A 20,319-nucleotide genomic window follows, 5' to 3' on the forward strand; every position below is an offset into this window, starting at 1 on the left:
CGGCCGCACATACCGGCTCATCTTTGCATCTAATAATCTGAATTAACAGCACCATAGATCATAAAACTCTGCCACATTACAAATGATCCTTAGTGAGATAATAAAGTAATAGTTTGTTAACCTGATTGAATGTTCCTTGCCTTGTTTTTTGTGCATAAATCTCCCTCCATCTCTGCAGACTTTATTTTAAAAAAAATGACCCCTTCTCTCTGCTCTTCACTCTTGGATCGCGCGTCGCATGACGCGGAGGACCACTAGAGCCGTCACAAGAGCAGAAGGGAGGGGTTATGGCGAAGAAGCCGGACACATAATATTCGGCGTGTGATAATTAAAAGTTAATTACCCAGGTGGGACTTGCCGGATGATTGCCAACATAGGTGTACAGAAATCATCATACCTATCTAGTGGGGTTCACGGTGTGGGGTAGGGTGCTAAAAGTGTTGACAGTCTCCCTAAAAGTGTCAATGGATGTTTCCAATGTATGCAGCTGTATTCGATACATTTTTATACGACAATCATAGTAAAAAAAATGCATAGCACGCAGTATCTTTGAGGTACCGGACTGTCTAGAAACAGATTGCTGCAGGCCTGGCGTTCCTATACAGCAGAAAAATAAGATGTATCGACCTAAATCAGCCCGTCGGATGCCAAAAGGACACTCTTCTTGCATCGGTCAGGCACATAGGGGTCTCTAAACATGTTGGGGTATGAGCTGGGAAGATTTTCCAGATGCGTATGTTGAACGTACACACACTGAACGGGTTTCTTTACGTAGCCTTGAAGTGGTTGTTTTTTGTTTTTGTTTTTTTTTTCGTTTTATATCCAGTTAAAATGCAGGAAAATATTAATTCTGTGGCTTCCAGTCCAATGTTGAATTGATGTTCTGGAGATTGAGGCCGCCTAGCCAGGCGTTATTAGAGGTGAACAGTAAACCGCACTGTATAATAAGGAAAAAATGACTCCTCGCTACTAAAATGTTACAGAACAGGTTAAGAAGTGATCACTTTATTGTGCTTTTTTTCTCCTATACATTCATTCTGTCCTCCAGTTTATACAGTTTTAATGTGTTACATAATTTGCTGTACAACGCGTGCACAAACGGCTTTATTAGATCAGTGTGACCAAATCGTGGATACTTCTGGTGTGTGTGTTTTGCAATAGAATAGAAAAAGAACTAGAGTATAATTCTGCCAGCAGGATTATCAGAATATTATACACACCCTAGGTGTGGGCTCCTGTTCAACCCTAAGGGCGAGTGATTTGGGCTTGACACACCCCACCTATAAAATCCTTTATTTAGTAACCTAACCTATAGCTTCAGCAGGTATTTTTCTTGCCTATAGCTATTCCTTGCTGCTGTATGTGTTTGTTTCTCTCTTTCTTTCACTTGCATGCTCGGACATTTACTATATGAATTACAATGCCGCTCTGCAGTGCTAGACATGTGGGGTGGTTCTTGCCAGGGCGCAGTTATCATATTGTGGATGTTCTTCGTAGACTTGCAGGAGTTTCTTCCTTTCATCACCCAGTGGAGAAGAAATCCCCCAAAAATACTTTTTAGTCTGACAATTGACCCATAAATATGATGTCTACGGAAACACATGGGAAAAAAATGGGAAGGAGATGATGCAGCGCATGTGCACAACGAGGTCAAAGTCCTACCCAGACTATCGAATTAAGAATGACTGTGAGAATTCAACTTTGCCCATCTAGATGTAGGATGTCGAGCTTGGCAAAGCAATTTCCAACCGAAACAATAAAATTGCCCATTATGATTTACTTATCTCTTATATGTTTAAAGTGAAGGCTCATACATACGGCCGTGCCCGTAATCACGGTCCGCGAGACTTTCTATGGCCCGGACACCGTTCCGCAAATATACGGGAAAGTGTCCGTGGTCCATAGAAATGAATGGGTTTGTAATTGCGGGTCCGTGTCCACCTTTTAACACCATGTTGTTTTTAGGGGATTTTAACTTTTCTTTTACTTTTGGGTACATAAAAACAGTAACTTATTTTTTTTTTTTTTTTAATTAGTCCCTGCTAGGGGACTTGAACCAGCGATCATTGGATCGCTTGCATGATCTACTGCAATACTAATGTATTGCAGTATATCGCTATACTGACATGCTGGGTTCAAAATTCTGTGGTGATTAACTTATTACTATATCTTTATAGTGGTCAGAGCTCTGTTTTTCGAATACAGAGCTCCAAATCTCTTCCATAGACATCAATTTAACCCCTGACTGCCTGCAGCCACCACTAGCGGTAGTCTAGGAGCTTATGCAGAACATTTCTTGGGTCCCACAAGTGGCGGCTGTAAGTAGCCAGGAGTTAATCATTTAAAGGACTATTCCTAGCTTAGATATTTATGGCATATCCACAGGATATACCATAAATGTCTGAAAGATACGGATCTTACCTCTCAGACCCGCACCTATCTACTGAATGGGGATCCCCTAAGGGTATGTTCACACGGAGTATTTCAGGGGCGTTTACGCCTCGAAAAACACCTGAAAAGACGGAAACAGAACGCCTCCAAACATCTGCCCATTGATTTCAATGGGAAATATGGTGTTCTGTTCCGACGGGGCGTTTTTATACGCCTTGTTTTCAAAAAACGGTGCGTAAAAAGATGCCTGCGAAAAAGTGCATATCACTTCTTGGGATGTTTTTGGAGCCGTTTTTCATTGACTCTATAGAAAAATAGCTCCAAAGGAGGACGTAGAAAACGCAGCGAAAAACGCAAGGGGCTTAAAAAAAAGTCTGAAAATCAGGAGCGGTTTACCCATTGAAAATACGGAGCTGTTTTAGACGTTTTCGATTTTGTGTGCGCACATACCCTAACCCTGTCCCGCCTGGTGAGGCCGGCTATGGCCACCGCATCCGAATGAGGAAGTTGGCAGGATTAGGGAAATGGCTAAACTTGCTGTTCTAGTGTTTTTCGTAATCCCCATTCACAGCGAGCTTGATTGTATCCGTAATCCCAGCCACCTCTTCTTTAGCTCTTAACCTAAGTGTGGCAACCAGCAGCTGCCTCACCAGCCGGGGCGAGGGAGTTGGGTCCCTAAATTCTAGATATAGGTGGGACCCAAAACGATCAAACATTTATGGCATATCCCGTAGATACCGGTGGTTTGGAGCTCTGTGTTAGAAAAACCACTAAAAAGATAAATTCTATGAATTGGCACCCACAGACTTGCTTTGGTTCTTACTAGTGTAAATTCTGTTATCTGTGGTTTTCTCTGAACTTTAAAAATGTTTATTTGGAATGGAGGTCACCTAGATAATACCACACAGCGTGCTTTTATACGAGGCTGGGAGCGGCTTTAGAGGATAAAATGTTCCCATTATGGCAAAATAGTCATTCTTTATTTTGGGGTTTCCATTATGATCAGTTTATGCCATAACTGACAATTAGAAAATGTTCTGATCCAATGGATTCTATACATTCTACCATGTAGTGGCTGTCGATACGACTGGTCATTTTTGTTTGTAAATTGCTATATGGAAGCCTGCCGTACCTTGTTGGTTAACCTTTGCAAATGGAAATGCAATTCCCCAAAATACTATTATTGGTAGAAAAACACAGCCACAGGGACATTAGATATAGTGTCCTGGTAAGGGCAGCCGAATACAGGTGCCATTTATAGTTGCACATTGCAACAGCTCTTCTACTCTCTCCATTCACAGAGTACTGTTGTATAAATGATGCTGTAATCTGCGGGTTGCATTAATTCCTCACCTGTAAATCGCCTGTTTGTAAAAATGGAACTAGTTGCGTTAATGGGTGTTGAGCCATCCTACTTGTTAGTCGTGATATTGATTTCTTTGATAACCATGCTATCCCTAGCACCTATAAAAACAATCCTTACAAGAAAGGGAAAGGACTTATGGGTAATGTCATATAGATGGAAGTTTTTTTGAGGCACCCACATGATCTGCCATAAAATTTTGCTTGCATAATTTACCTAATGAAATTTAAGTAAAATAAAAATCTTGATGTTTGGAAACTCATTATGTCAAAAGTATGAAAAAAATAACTTGTGTTCCAGGCGTAATGGTGAACAATATGATTGGGGGATGCTTAGCATGTATGGTCTCTGAGACCCCTATCCTAATTGCTCTGTCCCCTATTTTCTCTGTCCGATCTCTACAAGACCATTTCAAGATCTTGCTGATTGACAAGTGTTTTCTTCAGCTCACTCCTCTCTAGGTTTTGGTCCCTTTAAAGTATATGGCCATTTTTCTCCATTTCTTAGTACAACCTATAGGGGTCTAAGGCTCTGTACACACAGCCCAATGTAATCTGGTCCTCTAAGATCACATCCGATCTCATCCTTGGCACTAAATATACAGCTACTGTACTTAATATGATCATGTGCACAGGAAGTGTTCCATAAATATTTTTAATTTTGCATTTTATGGGGTCTTCCCCAGTAAATTGTCACTTGTTCATTGTGTCTAGCTTTTGTTACTAGGCAATTTAGGCATAGTTTTAACCTGCTGTTGCCTGTAGACTATTAAATTCTCCACTAGGTTCACCTTACTAAGGCTTATTCTTCAAATTTTTACAATATCCGCAACGTTATCCGTCTAATGGCATCAACACTGTGCATGGACCAAAAGCCGATGATATTAACCTTTTAAGTGAACACTGGCTTTTTATACTTTTGTATAGACTTTTCGAAAGAAAGAAAACTATACTTCCGATTTAAAGAGGTTGTCCAGGATTAGAAAAATGGGACTGCTTTTTTTTTTTCAATTTGAAACTTCACCACTCTTTTTCATTGACTGTCTGGTATTGCAGTTTATCCCCATTAAAATCAATTGGGCTGAGCTGCAAAACCGGACACGAGTTGTGCGGTTTCTGGGGGGAAATAAAACAGACCCATTTTTCTAATCCTTGACAACCCCTCTAGTAAAACTGGCCATAGTTAAAGAGGCTCTGTCACCACATTATAAGTGCTCTATCTCCTACATAAGGAGATAGGCGCTATAATGTAGGTGACAGTAATGCTTTTTATTTGTAAAAAAACGGTCTATTTTCACCACTTTATTAGCGATTTCAATTTATGCTAATGAGTTGCTTAATGCCCAAGTGGGCGTGTTTTTACTTTAGACCAAGTGGGCGTTGTACAGAGGAGTGTATGACGCTGACCAAGCAGTGACCAATCAGCGTCATGCACTTCTCTCCATTCATTTAGTCAGCGCATAGGGATCCTTTTAGATCGCTATGTGCTGTCTTATACTGACACATTAACGATACTGAAGTGTTTAGACAGTGAATAGACATTCCACGGGATGTCGATTCACAATCTCTGCACTCCGTTACTGTTTCTATGGTACTTACAGCAGAGCAAGCGTAATCTCGTGAGATTACGCTGTAGATGACCGGTTACAACGAGATTACGCTTGATCTGCTGTAACTACCACAGAAACCGTAATGCAGTGCAGAGATTGTGCATAGACATCCCGTGGAATGTCTATTCACTGTCTAAACACTTCAGTATTGTTAATGTGTCAGTATAAGACAGCACATAGTGATCTAACAGGATCCCTATGCGCTGTGTAAATGAATGGAGAGGAGTGCATGATGCGGATTGGTCAGCGTCATACACTCCCCTGTACAACGCCCACTTGGTCTAAAGTAAAAACACGCCCACTTGGGCATTAAACAACTCATTAGAATAAATCTAAAAGCGCTAATAAAGTGGTGAAAATAGATCCTTTTTTTAAAAAATAAAAAGCACTGCTGTCACCTACATTACAGCGCCGATCTCCTTATGTAGGAGTTAGGGCATTTATAATGTGGTGACAGAGCCTCTTTAAAGGGAACAGGTTACCAGCATTTCACCTATTGAACGCTGCTCCCCCCCCCCCCCCTCGCTGGCTGCTGCGGTCAAAAGTTCATTGTCGTTATTCCTTCTCCTAAACTCCTCTGACAGTAAATAACGGTCTGCAAACATTTTGTGCCTTTTATAGTAATAATCCGGCAGTCTCGTTCGTTCCTCTTATGCCTGCCCACCACCAAAAACGGGCCCGCCCTGAATGCCGTAATCTCATCTGAGAGCGTCAGTACGCCTGTCGTGTATGGTCTGATACCCTTCCCTGTTCTGTCTGGGCCTCAAATCCAGTTATTGCGCATGCACCGCTACGGTGTCCCGTTGTGCACACGCACCAGAACAGGACATCGATGTGCAAGCGCAGGATATCGTGTGTGCTGGGGGGAGGTGAGGAGCTTTCAATCAAAGTATGGAGGCAGGGTTAACTCGGAAAGGCTTGAGGAATTAATATGACTCTTATGCTCATTCGCATACAACACGGGAACACTAAAGAAGGGAATACTAAAGGTACAGAGACTACTTAGAAGATAATTATAAGTTGCATAAAAATGAGTTTTCACCCACTTCCACCAGGTATTGCTGGTTTAATATGTGAAATGCTGGTGACAAGTTCCCTTTTAAGGTCCAGAATGTTTCTTTGGAGGGGACAGATAAGAGGCTGACTGACACCTCTCGAAATATTTATCTCCGGTAGCTATAGGATCTGACAGATTGACAATCCACTCGTTCTGTGCTTTTTCTGTTGGGTTATTAAGTACGTTTTATTGTCTCTGTCCGTTCTTTCTCATTGATATGCCTCTTTTTAATAATCTGCTAGGTGTTGCTGGAATGCTACTTGAAGAAGGACTTAGTGTATCAGAAGGCAACTCCAACTTTCCACCACTGGTCTGTTGACGACAGGAGGTTTGGTCTCACCTTCCAGAGTCCTGCTGATGCACGAGCCTTTGACAGAGGAGTACGCAAGGCAATTGAAGACCTCACAGAAGGTAATGTAACTTAAGACCTGCATTCCTGCTATTCTATGCCTTGGGGTGTGTAGCTTGCGCGATCCGTCACATTCCACAGTTCCTTTTTCATGCTAGTGATACCAGGAAAACCCTGAAGCTGGATGGATATTGGCAGGCAAAGAAAGGAAGACTTTTTTTTTTTTTTTTTTTACTATTTTTGTTTTCCCCAGGTTGTCCTATGTGTATGCATGACGAAAGGATAAAGTAAACCCAAATCCCTCCACGATGGGGGACGAGCCGTGAATTCCATTGCCAATCTCTTCTGTTGCCAGTGCTTGGTATTAAGACTGTTGTACTGAATACCTCCGTTATGGAAGTTTGCGCACTTATATATTTAGTATTATATGAAGTACCCTGATTTACTTTACCTCAATAGCTCATGCTACAAGCAAGTGCTATCTACAGATAGAGAAGGGTATGTCCATCCTCTGCTGTGTCAACCAATATCTGTTTGGAACAAGGGATGAACACCGTCATAAAACAGTCTTCATCCTGTTGATGGGCTACAGCGAAACTGAGGAATTTGACTTGCCGAAGGCTTACCTGAGTTCGTAGGGATAGGTGATAAATGAGAGATCAGTGGTGCCCAACCACTGAACTCCCACCGATGGTGGAAAGGGAGACTGGGTCCCACATTTAAGCTATCATGTCTGTGCTGGGGAAGAATTGTATCTAGCAACGGTCAGGCATGTACTCTGCAGTTCCATGCAACGTACAGAAACATCCGAATGAGAACGATTGGACCCCATGCTGTGTGGGCTATAAAGGCATTAACTATACTCCTACTTTTTTGTCAAATCCTATATAAACAACGCGACCAAGGTATAATTACATTAATGGCATATCGACATTTTTATTAAATCGTACATACATGATATTAATATATTAAAGACCTATTAATACATAATGAATAAACCAAAACCTTCACAATTAAGGAATAAAAGATATGGTGGGTAACCTGAATATATAGACTGTCATCGCCTCACAGAATAGCGTAAATCAATCAGAGATAAGTACTACAGGGAAGAAGCGAATGTGCAATCTAGTATTCGTAATAAATAGTATATATAAATGAAGTAAAATGTAATATAATACAATAGTGTTAACCCCCTATATAAAAATATATAGGCAACATCCCCAGACTACATTGATGCATACACGATATAACACAGAGATATCCAAGCCAAAGGGAAACCCGACGCGCGTTTCACCAATGCTTCATCAGCATTGGTGAAACGTACGTCGGGTTTGTGGTGGTGTACCCTGGAACTGGTCCTCTTTGGCTTGGATATCTCTTATATCATTATAGTACTTATCTCTTTGATGTACACCATTTTGTGAGGCCATGACAGTCTATTTATCCAGGTTACCCACCATATGTCTTTTTTTTATTCCTTCTTTGTGAAGGTTTTTGGTTTATTCATTATGTATTAATATGTCTAATCTATTAATATGTTGTGTATGTACGATTAAAAAAAAAAAATTGTAATTATACCTTGGTCGCGCTGTTTATATAGGATTTGATTTAGGTACTGCGCTAGGACCTATTTACTATATGGGTTTTTGTTCGGCTTTATCCTACTTTTTGGTCTAATAACTTAATGCAGAATAGTGCAATAAACGCTTTGGCTCCATGACATATTAATGCCATAACTATTGATTTTGCAAATATTACTGGTGCTTCCACTTTGTTTAGCTAAATAAAAGTTCTGCAGTCTTCACCACAGAGCATGCGGACGCACATCCAAATAGTCCGTCTGTAAATTTCGATTTGATTTATTGTTTTGAGCTACATATAAATAAATACTCAAACCTCCATGCCATCCCTGAATTAAGGCCTTAAACATTAACCATTTCAGCACACTTTGTACAGGAAGAAATTGGATTTATTTACTGCCAACCCCTTTAAAAATACTTTTCCCTTTTAAAATCAAAGGTGGTGACGTCACCCAACTTCAGATAACGTGACAAATGTGCCTAGGTATAATGTGATATAGCTCGTCAATCTGCATTACTGCGCAATTTACCAGATTTACATAAAATCTGTGGAAACTAGAAAAATGTTTGTTAATAATATCTAATAATTATAATATATAGTGTGTGTGTGTGTGTGTGTGTGTGTGTGTGTGTATGTATGTATATATATATATATATATATATATATATATATTTATTAGAGTGTGTATACATACATACATACATACATACATACATACATACATACATACATACATACACCAATAACGGAGGATTACCTAGAACTGATACAATTGTATTCACGTCTCATCTGTGAGTTGGACTAGGTCTGTATGGATTTTCACCATCAATGTAAACAAGTGATTCACTGACAGCAAGCGGGGATCTTAAAATGGTGAGGAATGTAGACTCAAAGTATATTAGTTGCATAACTTTTCATAATGCAACTTTTTTTTTATATTTTTTTTTTTTTATGCACATCTAAAAAACCCTTTAATATCTTGGGTTCTTTTTCTACCCCTGTTTACACCAATATTGTTTTTCTTGCTATAGCAACATCTTTCCCATGATGAAGTAGAACTTCACAACTGTTACTGTTCATGGTTACAAGGAGATTGTTTTACTAAATGTCGAAATGCATTCATCAACTTTTGATTTATTTTTTTGGAGTCCGTTAGCTTAGTGGTTTTTGAACTGTTTAGAAATAGACCCATGGACTTGTGAACTTGAATGCCTTTCCTTCCTATTTAACAATCTTGTGCATCAAACCTAGTGTTACATCACAGCGGGACTCTTGATTGTCTTCTTCCCGTTGCATCCATGGGCAGTCTACCATGTGCTGTAGTGTTACGGCTCTAGATCATTAATGGCGCACAATGACGCTCATGTAGCGCATGTTCCAGTCCAATCCGTTTTTTTGTACTTTTCTTTAGTTTACAGTAAAATAATTTAGATGGTTTAATACATTCAGAGCGAGTGTATTATTTATGGGGGTTGTAAGACAACCCTTTGGAACTATTCTTATACAGCAAGGCTTCCAGGATTTCTGACTTCCACTGAAATAAATAAACATCTGATACTTAAAGGGGGTTTCCCATCTTGAACATTTTATAACCTATCCAGAGGATATGCCATAAATGTCCAATAGATGCGGGTCCCACCTCTGGGATCCGCACCGATCTCTAGAACGGGCACCTAATCAGGCCACTTCCTTATTAGGTGGCCGGGAAGCAGCGGGAGCCGAGCAAGGGGGCCCTGTTGTAGAGAGAGAGGTGGGACCCGCATCAATCGGATATTTATGGCATATCCTGTGGATATGTCAAATGTCCAAGATGGGATACCCCCTTAAACTATGAGCAGAAAATTAACATTGACATTGCAGTTCTCCACCCTTTACTGCTAATTGTTAGGACTTCCAGTGGCGTAGCTGCCTATGATCAGCTTGACAGTGGAACCACATTAGGAACCAGTGATCCGATCTGTGTTGTGGATTCAGTCCTAGGAGGAAAAAAAACTGAATTCAAGCTGTGGCGGATCAGTGTCACGACTGACACCAATGGCACGCTACGGACCCCATTTACTAGTAATAAGGATCCGTCGGGTTCCGTTAGTCATTTTTCCGGGGCAAATAGCTCTGCATGCGGCACTATTTTTCTATCAAATGTGATGTCATTTGCAATGGAGGCTCCGAACACAGCCTCTCAACACAGATGTGAACACAGCCTAAACTGGACAACTCCTTTATTTGTCAGCTGAATGTAACCTCACAATCTTCACAACGCTCTATTTGGAGCTCATAAATGTTTTTTCAGTAATTTGTAAGTTGATGCTTTTTAGTGTGGGGTGTAGAGGATGGGATTTATTTTGCTAATGGAATCTTCAGATTAATGGGGTGCTCTTTTATATTTCTCCTTTTTTAGTTACTACTTAGAATTAAAGTTGTTTTTTTTAACCCAGCTGCAACAATGTAAAACTGCAGAGCTCTGTGGGCTTGACAGCTGACATAATGAATGTAGTAAGACTGGGAAATTAGGCAAAATTTTGATAAACTAAGTTCTGTACTAAACTTGAGCACAAGTAGTGAGACTGGGCAAAGTGACTTTCCTTGTGGATGTTTTGTTCTTGTTCACACAGTTTCCTTTTATGTATTTTAGGTTAGTTGTGTATACTAGGCAATATGCCATTGCTTGCCCTGAAGGTATCAAATTGTTGAAAAATACTATTCGTAGTTCTATATCAAGAAAGATTGCCACACCCAGGTCTATTAAGGAAAAGGCTCGTTTCTTCTGTACCTTTTGCATATTAAGGTGTAAGGGAAATACTGTGAAAAGTGGATATGGATATGGTTTAGTGTGTGTGTTTTATCCACATTGAGATTATATATTTAATCTAAAATTAATAATCTATTTTTTTTTTATTTTTTTTTAAGGATCCACCACATCCTCTTCCACAATCCACAACGAGGCTGAACTTGGGGACGATGACGTTTTTGCAGTAAGTAATGTATTGTAAAAATGGTTTTAAATACTGAACGCTAAACCTAAAGGCTATAAAATGCTATGGTTTTCAGTCACACGTGTAAACTGGAGATATGGGATTATGGGAGCAGACATCTTGGTGGACTGCCTGTCCAAAAGCCAATGGAAGAACAGAACAGTCCGCCTCTGCCCAGCCTTGAATGTCTCCGTAGATTGCCACCGAATATATTCACCAAATTATGACGTTTAGTGTCCCTTTTAATTAACATTTTTTATGAATTCAGGCTCAACCAACCCAACTTGATTGATGTATGGTAATGCATTATATTACATTCATAGCCCAGTGAAGTCTCCAGCATTTTAGGATTCTCACAAGTTTTGGACGTGCTATTTAGATCAAACAGGTAGAGGCTTTTACCATCTTGTGTATTCTGATCAAAGAGTAAATATGTCCATTCTTCGTTTTATGGGTTTCTTAATTTATCTAATTCAGTTGATTATATTGTTTCCGCACTTTTCTGCCAATAGGGATACGGCTGTGTCTAGATTTGTCCTTCTGAGAAATAGAAGGGTCTTTTTTTGGATGGTTGATTTATGTTGCTGCTTGGTCAAAAATGTAGTATTCATATTGTGAGAGAACATGTCTGTTTGAGGCCGATGTAGTAAGTATTGCGGGTGGGTGGTGCTCCATACATACTCAAGGCTGCTGATCCGGAGATCATGCACTACTTATTAAACTCTTGGACAGGCTCACTTGACCTACTCTTGGTTTAATGTTTGGTGGTCTTCATGTGGCGGTTACTGTTGTCCCAGTTTTATACCAACGGAGTTCTACGTTTCTTAACTAAATAACCCTGTTACTGTAGCTCAGTGGTGCCACTTTCAACTACTCTCGTGACCCCTTCATAAACATGCACACATTACTCAGCCAAGCATGTATGTTTATTTCTATGGTAAAAGTGGAATAAGCCACTGCCAGATACCACAGTTGCTTATCTCAAGGAACACCTTAAATTGTGAGGTCAGAAATGTATGGTCGTGCTGCTAGATGATGACTTGACCGTCTCGGTTGTAGGCCAGTCTCGCAACCAGACGACTTTCGGCTCTCAATCTTCAATATAACTGCATTGAAAAAGTTACGCAATAATTGCATGATTGCCTAAGTTGCCGTACATTTTACTTTGGCACAGCTTAATGTTGCAGTTGATTTAAATAGTACAAGTTCACTCCTATGGATTTCACAAGTGATGCAACAATGCTCTTTACCTACAAGTCTTTACCTACTTCGGGCTTAATGCAGAACCTGGAAGTTGGGGACTGAATCTGGTTAATAGTTCCATCTGGACAGCCTTCTTTCTAAATGCGTCTGCCCTGGCAACCAGCTGGTTGCCCCCCAAAGAACTGTAGCAACTGTAGTGGAAATGTGGGATAACCCGTCACGTCGGCACTTCTTCAAATGAATTTGCAGGTCATGTAAATATTTGGTTGCAGTGATTCCTTTTTGAGTTGAACTGATCTGTGCAGCGGATCTCTCCGCACTCCGATAGAGGATAGAAAGACGTGGAGCTGTTTCGCAAAGGCCTTACCTTGAAGGACTGATTCAGCTGCCCCTGTGCTGCATCACTTCCATAGTAGGAAGACTGATCTGCAATGCATTTCTTTCATGTACTAGATAATGATTGGCTTTGCAAGGTAAATTCTTAATTTTGATTTGCCCCTTTGACCCTGCGGAGTCATTACTTTGTTAACGGGAGATTGTGTTTAACTGAATCCTCGGGAATTGAGTGGCAGTAGGTTTTGGAGTCAGACTGGAATCCTTTGCACATTTAGTAGCTCAACAAAAGATAAAAATGCTTCTCCCTGTAGTAGATGAATCATTGAAAAGCTGAAGTGAACATGATCTTAATGGTCAGATCAACCAAGGTCAAGGCAATACAAGGGAGGAGTGTACTATCTGTATTGTTGAATCGGTGAGTCATCTGCTTCCTTTTTTTTTTTTTTTTCTACCCTTCTAAATGTAACACCCTCTCTTTCTCAGCAGGCATATCAAGTGCACTTGAAAGAATAGAGCGGGACTACCGCATAGCTAAGCAATAATTCATGAGCTGCTTATATTCGCTGTGCATTGCACGGCAGCCGTCTTCTCGGTTTAGTGCTGCTGAGAGGTGCGTGTTAGAGGGTCTTTTCAGGTTTGTAGCCTTTGCTGACCAGATTCTTTCAACAGTTGGCATTCTCTTCCCATCTGTTCTTTTGTCCCAGTTTTAAAAGACAAACAACAGCAGGCTGGGTTAAAAGGTGACTTCCTCTGCTCCAGAGTTAAGCGATCATTAGCAGCTGCTTCCCAGCTACCTGCCAGATTGATTTATGGCGCACTAGAGGGGAAGGAGCGCTAGGCTTCTATGAACGAAAATGTCTCCACAGTTCCCAACTTATCTGAATTCTGCCACTCCCAGCTCGAGGGCCGGACCTGCAAACTATGTGTCCTAGTCAGCCAGTATATATCTATTTTATAGTGAGGGAGTTTGCGTTTTTATTTTGTCCTGGCACAAGTAGGTGAAAATGTTTTACTATTTTTCTTAACCAATAATTTTTTACTTCCAAACACCCCACCCCTCCACATGTAAATAAAAAAACTGTCACTTTGAGATTTATCTTCCTAAAAGGATGTTTAACATTTTTCACTAGGTTTATGGAAGGCCATTTGCACGCTGATTTTGTTTTCTAGACTGTAGGGGGGACGACGACTTGAATACCCCATAGAGATAGACTGCTTATACGTTTTTTTTCCCGCCAGCTTTAAGGTCCTTTTGCACCGGCCAATATGGGCTGTGAAAATTAGTGCCGATCAACCAGATCGCTCGTGTATCGGCGCTTGTTTGCTCCTTTCGCAAGGAGCAATGATCGTTTATGTATGGGGACGAGGGCTCGTTACTACGATCATTCATCCTCATACTTTCCATCATGTCGTCAGCACATTTTCCTGCTTACACGGAGATGTGCTGCGGACGACGATAATAGTTATTCCTGCCGACGAACGAGAGTTTGCTCGTTCGTCACCTGATCCTTGCCCTGTTTACATGTGATCATCTGAACGCTCGTTTGCCTGATCATTGCCCAGTGTAAAAGGGCCTTTACACCCTACAGTGTTTTAGGCACTGATGGCATTTGCATTGGAGGCTTTGTTCAGAGCCCCCATTGCAAATTCTATCAGATTTAAAGAGGCTCTGTCACCAGATTTTGCAACCCCTATCTGCTATTGCAGCAGATCGGCGCTGCAATGGAGATAAGAGTAACGTGTTTGTTTTTTTTAAAACGAGCCTTTTTGGCCAAGTTATGACCATTTTTGTATTTATGCAAATGAGGCTTGCAAAAGTCCAACTGGGCGTGTATTATGTGTGTTACATCTGGGCGTGTTTACTTCTTTTACTAGCTGGGCGTTCTGACGAGAAGTATCATCCACTTCTCTTCAGAACGCCCAGCTTCTGGCAGTGCAAACACACAGCGTGTCCTCGCAAGATCACGCTGTGACGTCACTCACTTCCTGCCCCAGGTCCTGCATCGTGTCGGCACCAGAGGCTACAGTTGATTCTGCAGCAGCATCAGCGTTTGTAGGTAAGTAGCTACATCGACTTACCTGCAAACGCTGATGCTGCTGCAGAATCAACTGTAGCCTCTGGTGCCGATGTGTCCTCGCTGGTCCGACACGATGCAGGACCTGGGGCAGGAAGTGAGTGACGTCACAGCGTGATCTCTCGAGAACACGCTGTGTCTTTGCACTGCCAGAAGCTGGGCGTTCTGAAGAGAAGTGGATGATACTTCTCATCAGAAAGCCCAGCTAGTAAAAGAAGTAAACACGCCCCGATGTAACGAACACAATACACGCCCAGTTGTACTTTTACTTTAAACACGCCCAGTTGGACTTTAGCAAGCCTCATTTGCATAAATACAAAAATGGTCATAACTTGGCCAAAAATGCTCGTTTTTTTTAAAATAAAAACGTTACTGTAATCTACATTGCAGCGCCTATCTGCTGCAATAGCAGATAGGGGTTACAAAATCTGGTGACAGAGCCTCTTTAATAGGATGTAGATATCGGCATTGCTATTATTATAATGATGATGATATTACTCCTCCTTGTGAACTAGAAACTGGAGACCATTTGGAATCGCAAAAACATCACTGCAAGATATTTGGGAAAAGGATTAAGTAAATGTGAGCACTGCATTTTAAGGGGCTAGCTTTTGTCTAGCATGCTGGCCTCGTGGTTATCACTCTTGCCCTGTAGGATTGGGATTCTGGGTTTAAAGAGGCCCTATCTCCTATATAAGAAGAAGGGCAATATAATGTAGGTGACAGCAGTGCTTTTTATTTAGAAAAACGATCTCTTTTATACCACTTTATGAGCGATTTTTTTAGCTTTATGCTAATGAGTTTCTTAATGCTTAAGTGGGCGGGTTTTTACTTTAGACCAAGTGGGCGTTGTACAGAGGAGTGTATGAGGCTGACCAATCAGATATCAATCAGCGTCATACACTTCTCTCCATTCATTTACACTGCACTAGCGATATAGTTATATCACTATGTGCAGCCACATACACAAACACTAACATTACTGCATAATAAATATACATTACCTCCAGCCAGGACGTGATGTGTATTCAGAATCCTGACACGTCTGTAGCGTCTGTGAGATTTACAGCAAGGCAAACGTAATCTCGCGAGATTACGATGTAACCTGTCATTTCAAACGACATTACGTTTGCCTTGCTGAAATCTCACAGAAAAGATTCAGAAGTGGTCAGGATTCTGAATAGACATCACGTCCAGGCTGGTAGTGATGTATATTCATTATCAGGACACTGCAGTAATGTTATAGTGTGTGTATGTAGCTGCACATAATGATATAGCTATATCGCTAGTGCAGTGTAAATGAATGGAGAGGAGTGCATGACGCTGATTGGTCACTGATTGGTCAGCGTCATAAACTCCTCTGTACAACGCCCACTTGGTCTAAAGTAAAAACACGCCCATTTGGGCATTAAGAAACTCATTAGCATAAATCTAAAAATCACTCATAAAGTGGTTTAAAATAGATAGTTTTTCTAAATAAAAAGCACTGCTGTCACCTACATTATAGCGCCGATCTCCTTATATAGGAGACAGGGCACTTATAATGTGGTGACAGAGCCTCTTTAAGTTTGCTCTTATGGTGCTGGTAGTGTTAGTTCTTCAAGTTCATGCCTCATTGACCAGGTTCTGGCTGTGGAATCTTCACTACCACCACATTCAAAGTCCTTCACATCTCCAGCCTTTCTCCTGGATTTGTGAAATTTCAGCCCTATTGTCTTTCTTTGCTAAAGCTGATTAAGCAACTCTCTGTGCTGTGTCTCCGGAGTCTTTGAAGCACAAGGCTGGATGAATAGGGCAGTGTTCCCTTATGCAAACAGTATAAAAGTAAACTTGCAGTGGGGCAGAGCTGGCCTTTTTGTGTCTCAGACCAGGATTTTGTTCAAGTCACGCACAATATCTTAAGAAATGTCACCCTAAAATTTTATGGAATATTCATATATATATTAACTTTACAGCACCACAGAAGTGTTAGAATTTGCAGAAGATATTGATTTTGCTTGTTTGGGACGTGCACACAGTTTTTCTTTCTTGTTTCTTTGGCCCTTATAAAAAAAAACAATGTGCCAATGATCGGAAACAAGGGTTCATACGAACGTTCATTTGCCCGATCATTGCTCTGGCGATCAGCCAATGAACGTGCATGTCGGCTGATTAGATCTCTTATGCGGCCAAAAAAATGGCCGCTAGTTGGCATCACATCTCCCATGTGTAAACGGGGACATGTGCTAGCGAAATTATGCAAATGTATGGAGGCAAATGATCATAGCAACAATCGTTCGTCCCCTTAAATTACCAATCCTTGCTCTTTGTGCTTTATCGTCAATCGATCTATATCAAGGTCTATTGTAACCTCAGGACTCCTAGAGTTCCAAATAGTGTTCAAGTTTCCAACTGAGGTGTGTCTCGTTTCTAGTAACCCGTCTGTATGATCATTCAGGTCGGTTAGCCCTTAAAATAGTTTCCGCCATTATTTCGTTTACCACCCTCGTGTCTCTCTTAACATGGCATAACCCAGAACGTCCCTTCTTTCTTATGGCTTATATCGCATCGTCTAGTGTATATGAATAATTGTCTAAGTCTAAACACAGGTTATTTGTAGTCTGTGCAGAAGGATTTCCTGAAGGTGCAGGAAATTATACAGGATCAACAGTCATGTGAAGCAGGAAAGGGTGTCCTCCAGTCGTATTTTGCAGCTAGAGCCGGTTAGGTTGGTGGATTCCGGGAAGAGACAATGCAATCTGCTGTCAGGATTATGTTTTCCATAAGACTGTTATTTACTCAGTGCTAAATGCACACGGCTCTTTACGGAGTTAAAATAAAATTGTAATCTAATACAGCAAAGAAAACACAGGTGGGACCGCAAGGCTAGGACATAATAAAGAGCTACTTGTAGCTGCTCCTAAAATGCAACTTTACACCTGTCCAGGAGGGTGCAATGCTTAGCGTTATCCATTCTGTCAATACACCGCTACAGCATCAACTGTAATATGGCTTATTCGCCATAGTAAAGCTGTCGGGTTAGGCTATTTGCTCTCGCACAGGACTAAAAGAAAAAGGCCTACCGTAATCTACCTGGTATTTCATAGCATTCATTCAAAACTTTGCAACCATATTCTTGTTCCAATCTATCTAAAATAATAAAAAAAATATATATGAAAGCTACTTTGGAAACCGTCTTGATTAAAAAAAATACACTAGTTTTGTGTCTACAGCGCCTATGTGTTTCCATGGTTACAGACTACAAAGAAACCCTGAGTACACTGATTCTGCAGTCCTACTTGGTTACCTCTGTTCCCTGCTTATTCTTTTCCCATGACTGCAGGATTAGACTGCACAGGATTTGTTTGTCGTCTGTTACCATGGAAACGCCACATCTGCATAGGAACTGTAGAAATCACAATTTCTACAAAACAATAGTATATTTTTAATAAAGACTATTTGCAACGTTGCTTATTTTTTTCCGTTGTAGATTCATTAGGGCATAACAAACACTTGTTGTGAAAGTGGACTATACTGTTTAAAGGGTTCATTTCACAGTGGGCATGTTGGGCTGGAAGGGGACCCTCATTTCTTTAACGATAATGAGTAACTGTGGACATTTTTATTTTAATGTACTACATTGTGATTTCTTCGCTTGTGTTGTGAAGACATCTGATAAGCAAACAACTTATCAATTTTGATGATCATATTATTTCTTAAAGGGTGCATTAAAATCCTGTTTTGCTCTCACCCAGTGATGTAGCACCATGTGCATGTCATTATAGCAAAGGTTTAGTAGGCAAGATAATATTTGATCAAAGTAAACGTCTATTGAAGTAGTATGTCAGGGATGAAAATACACAAATTAAAACCACCACAGTAATAAAATGTATTAATGGGGGAGTCACATTCACAATCCTGTCCAAGTGACTCTTCAGATGAAATCTACATCATCCACTGCTCCAGCAGGCGACACTTGTTATGTTTTTGTCTTTGGTAACAGAGTTAATATAATCTATATATCTCAAGTCCAGAGTCAACGTAGACGTCTACCAGGAAATTTTCGAGCACTTCATGCTTCCCTCTGCTAACAAGCTTTATGGAGATGCTGATTTGGTTTTCCAGCAGGACTTGGCACCTGCCCACACTGCCAAAAGTACCAATACCTGGTTTAATAACCACAGTATCGCTGCGCTATGTATGTATGTATGTATGTATGTATGTATGTATGTATGTATGTGTTTCTTTTGTCTGATACGACCAATAAAAGAAAATCCTGAAAGATTTATTGGATTTAAAGAGTCTCTGTCACCACATTATCCCTATCTCCTATATAAGGAGATCGGCGCTATAATGTAGTTGACAGCAGTGCTTTTTATTTAGAAAAACGATCTATTTTAAACCACTTTATGAGCGATTTTTAGCATTAATATTACTGAAGTGTCTTGAGAGTGAATAGACATCACCTCCAGCCAGGACGCGATGACTGGTCAGCGTCATACACTTCTCTCCACAACGCCCACTTGGTCAAAAAGTAAACACACGCCCAGTTGTCTCTGAAGAAAGTCATTACCATAAATCTAAAATAGGTCATAACTTTTTCTAAATAAAAACCACTGCTGTAATCTACATTACAGCGCCGATCACATTATGTAGAAGATAGGGCACTTATAATGTGGTGACAGAGCCTCTTTAAGTCAAGATAAAGATGGCTACATCTGTAATTGCTGGACTATAGAAATTTACACCAAGGTTTTCTGGTGCGGGCAATGGGACGAGATCCATAGTTGATCTGTAGTATCCCATGAGTGTCGCTGCCTATGATACTGTACATGTCTCATAGATCTCTATATACAGTATAAATGTTGAGGTACACATTAAATTTGGTGAACACACTGTCCAAGGCATAAGTTCACAACAACTATGAATACAGATGTGTCTGATGCCTTCAGTGAGGAATCTGGACAATCTTCAGTCAAGGTCACAGTTGATTTTTTTCTTTCTTTTGTGTAGACAGATTTGATTGTGTAGTTGTGAAGGTGACACTCTGCGCAGACTGTACATACAATTGCTGTGGCTGCTGGCGCTGTGACAATGGGATGATTGACGACTTCCTGCCAGCAGATTAGCAGAGTTCTTCAGTGCGCAGAGCAGCGGCGGCCGGAGAGGGAGTAGCAGAGCTATAGGAATGCTGGAATCCTTCTTCTATGTACATATTGCATCATTGTTTCAAGCAGCACTATGCACTTTAGCCCACAAAACTAAACTGCACTCCCTAGTTGTGTGAAATGGCTCTCCGACATCTGGACCTTGGAAAACAATCTTCCGAGTGAAGATTTCTCTCAAGACTGAACGTTCCTTTTCTCCATTTAAGCTCCAGCAGCCATTGGTTCTGAACGTGTTT

At 40.7% G+C, this 20,319-nt stretch overlaps 1 protein-coding gene across 1 annotated transcript in view; it reads left to right on the top strand.

Moving 5' to 3' along the window:
• The window catches only part of SPRED2 (sprouty related EVH1 domain containing 2), an 81,217-nt gene that overhangs the window by 44,746 nt on the left and 16,152 nt on the right, over positions 1–20,319 (top strand). The window contains exons 3-4 of the mRNA XM_075863121.1: positions 6,663–6,831; positions 11,258–11,322. Of these exons, the coding sequence (XP_075719236.1) occupies positions 6,663–6,831; positions 11,258–11,322 (234 nt within the window). The remainder of the gene's footprint in view (positions 1–6,662; positions 6,832–11,257; positions 11,323–20,319) is intronic.

The sequence above is a fragment of the Rhinoderma darwinii genome, chromosome 4 (assembly GCF_050947455.1).
Source record: "Rhinoderma darwinii isolate aRhiDar2 chromosome 4, aRhiDar2.hap1, whole genome shotgun sequence".
NCBI classification, from domain to species: domain Eukaryota; kingdom Metazoa; phylum Chordata; class Amphibia; order Anura; family Rhinodermatidae; genus Rhinoderma; species Rhinoderma darwinii.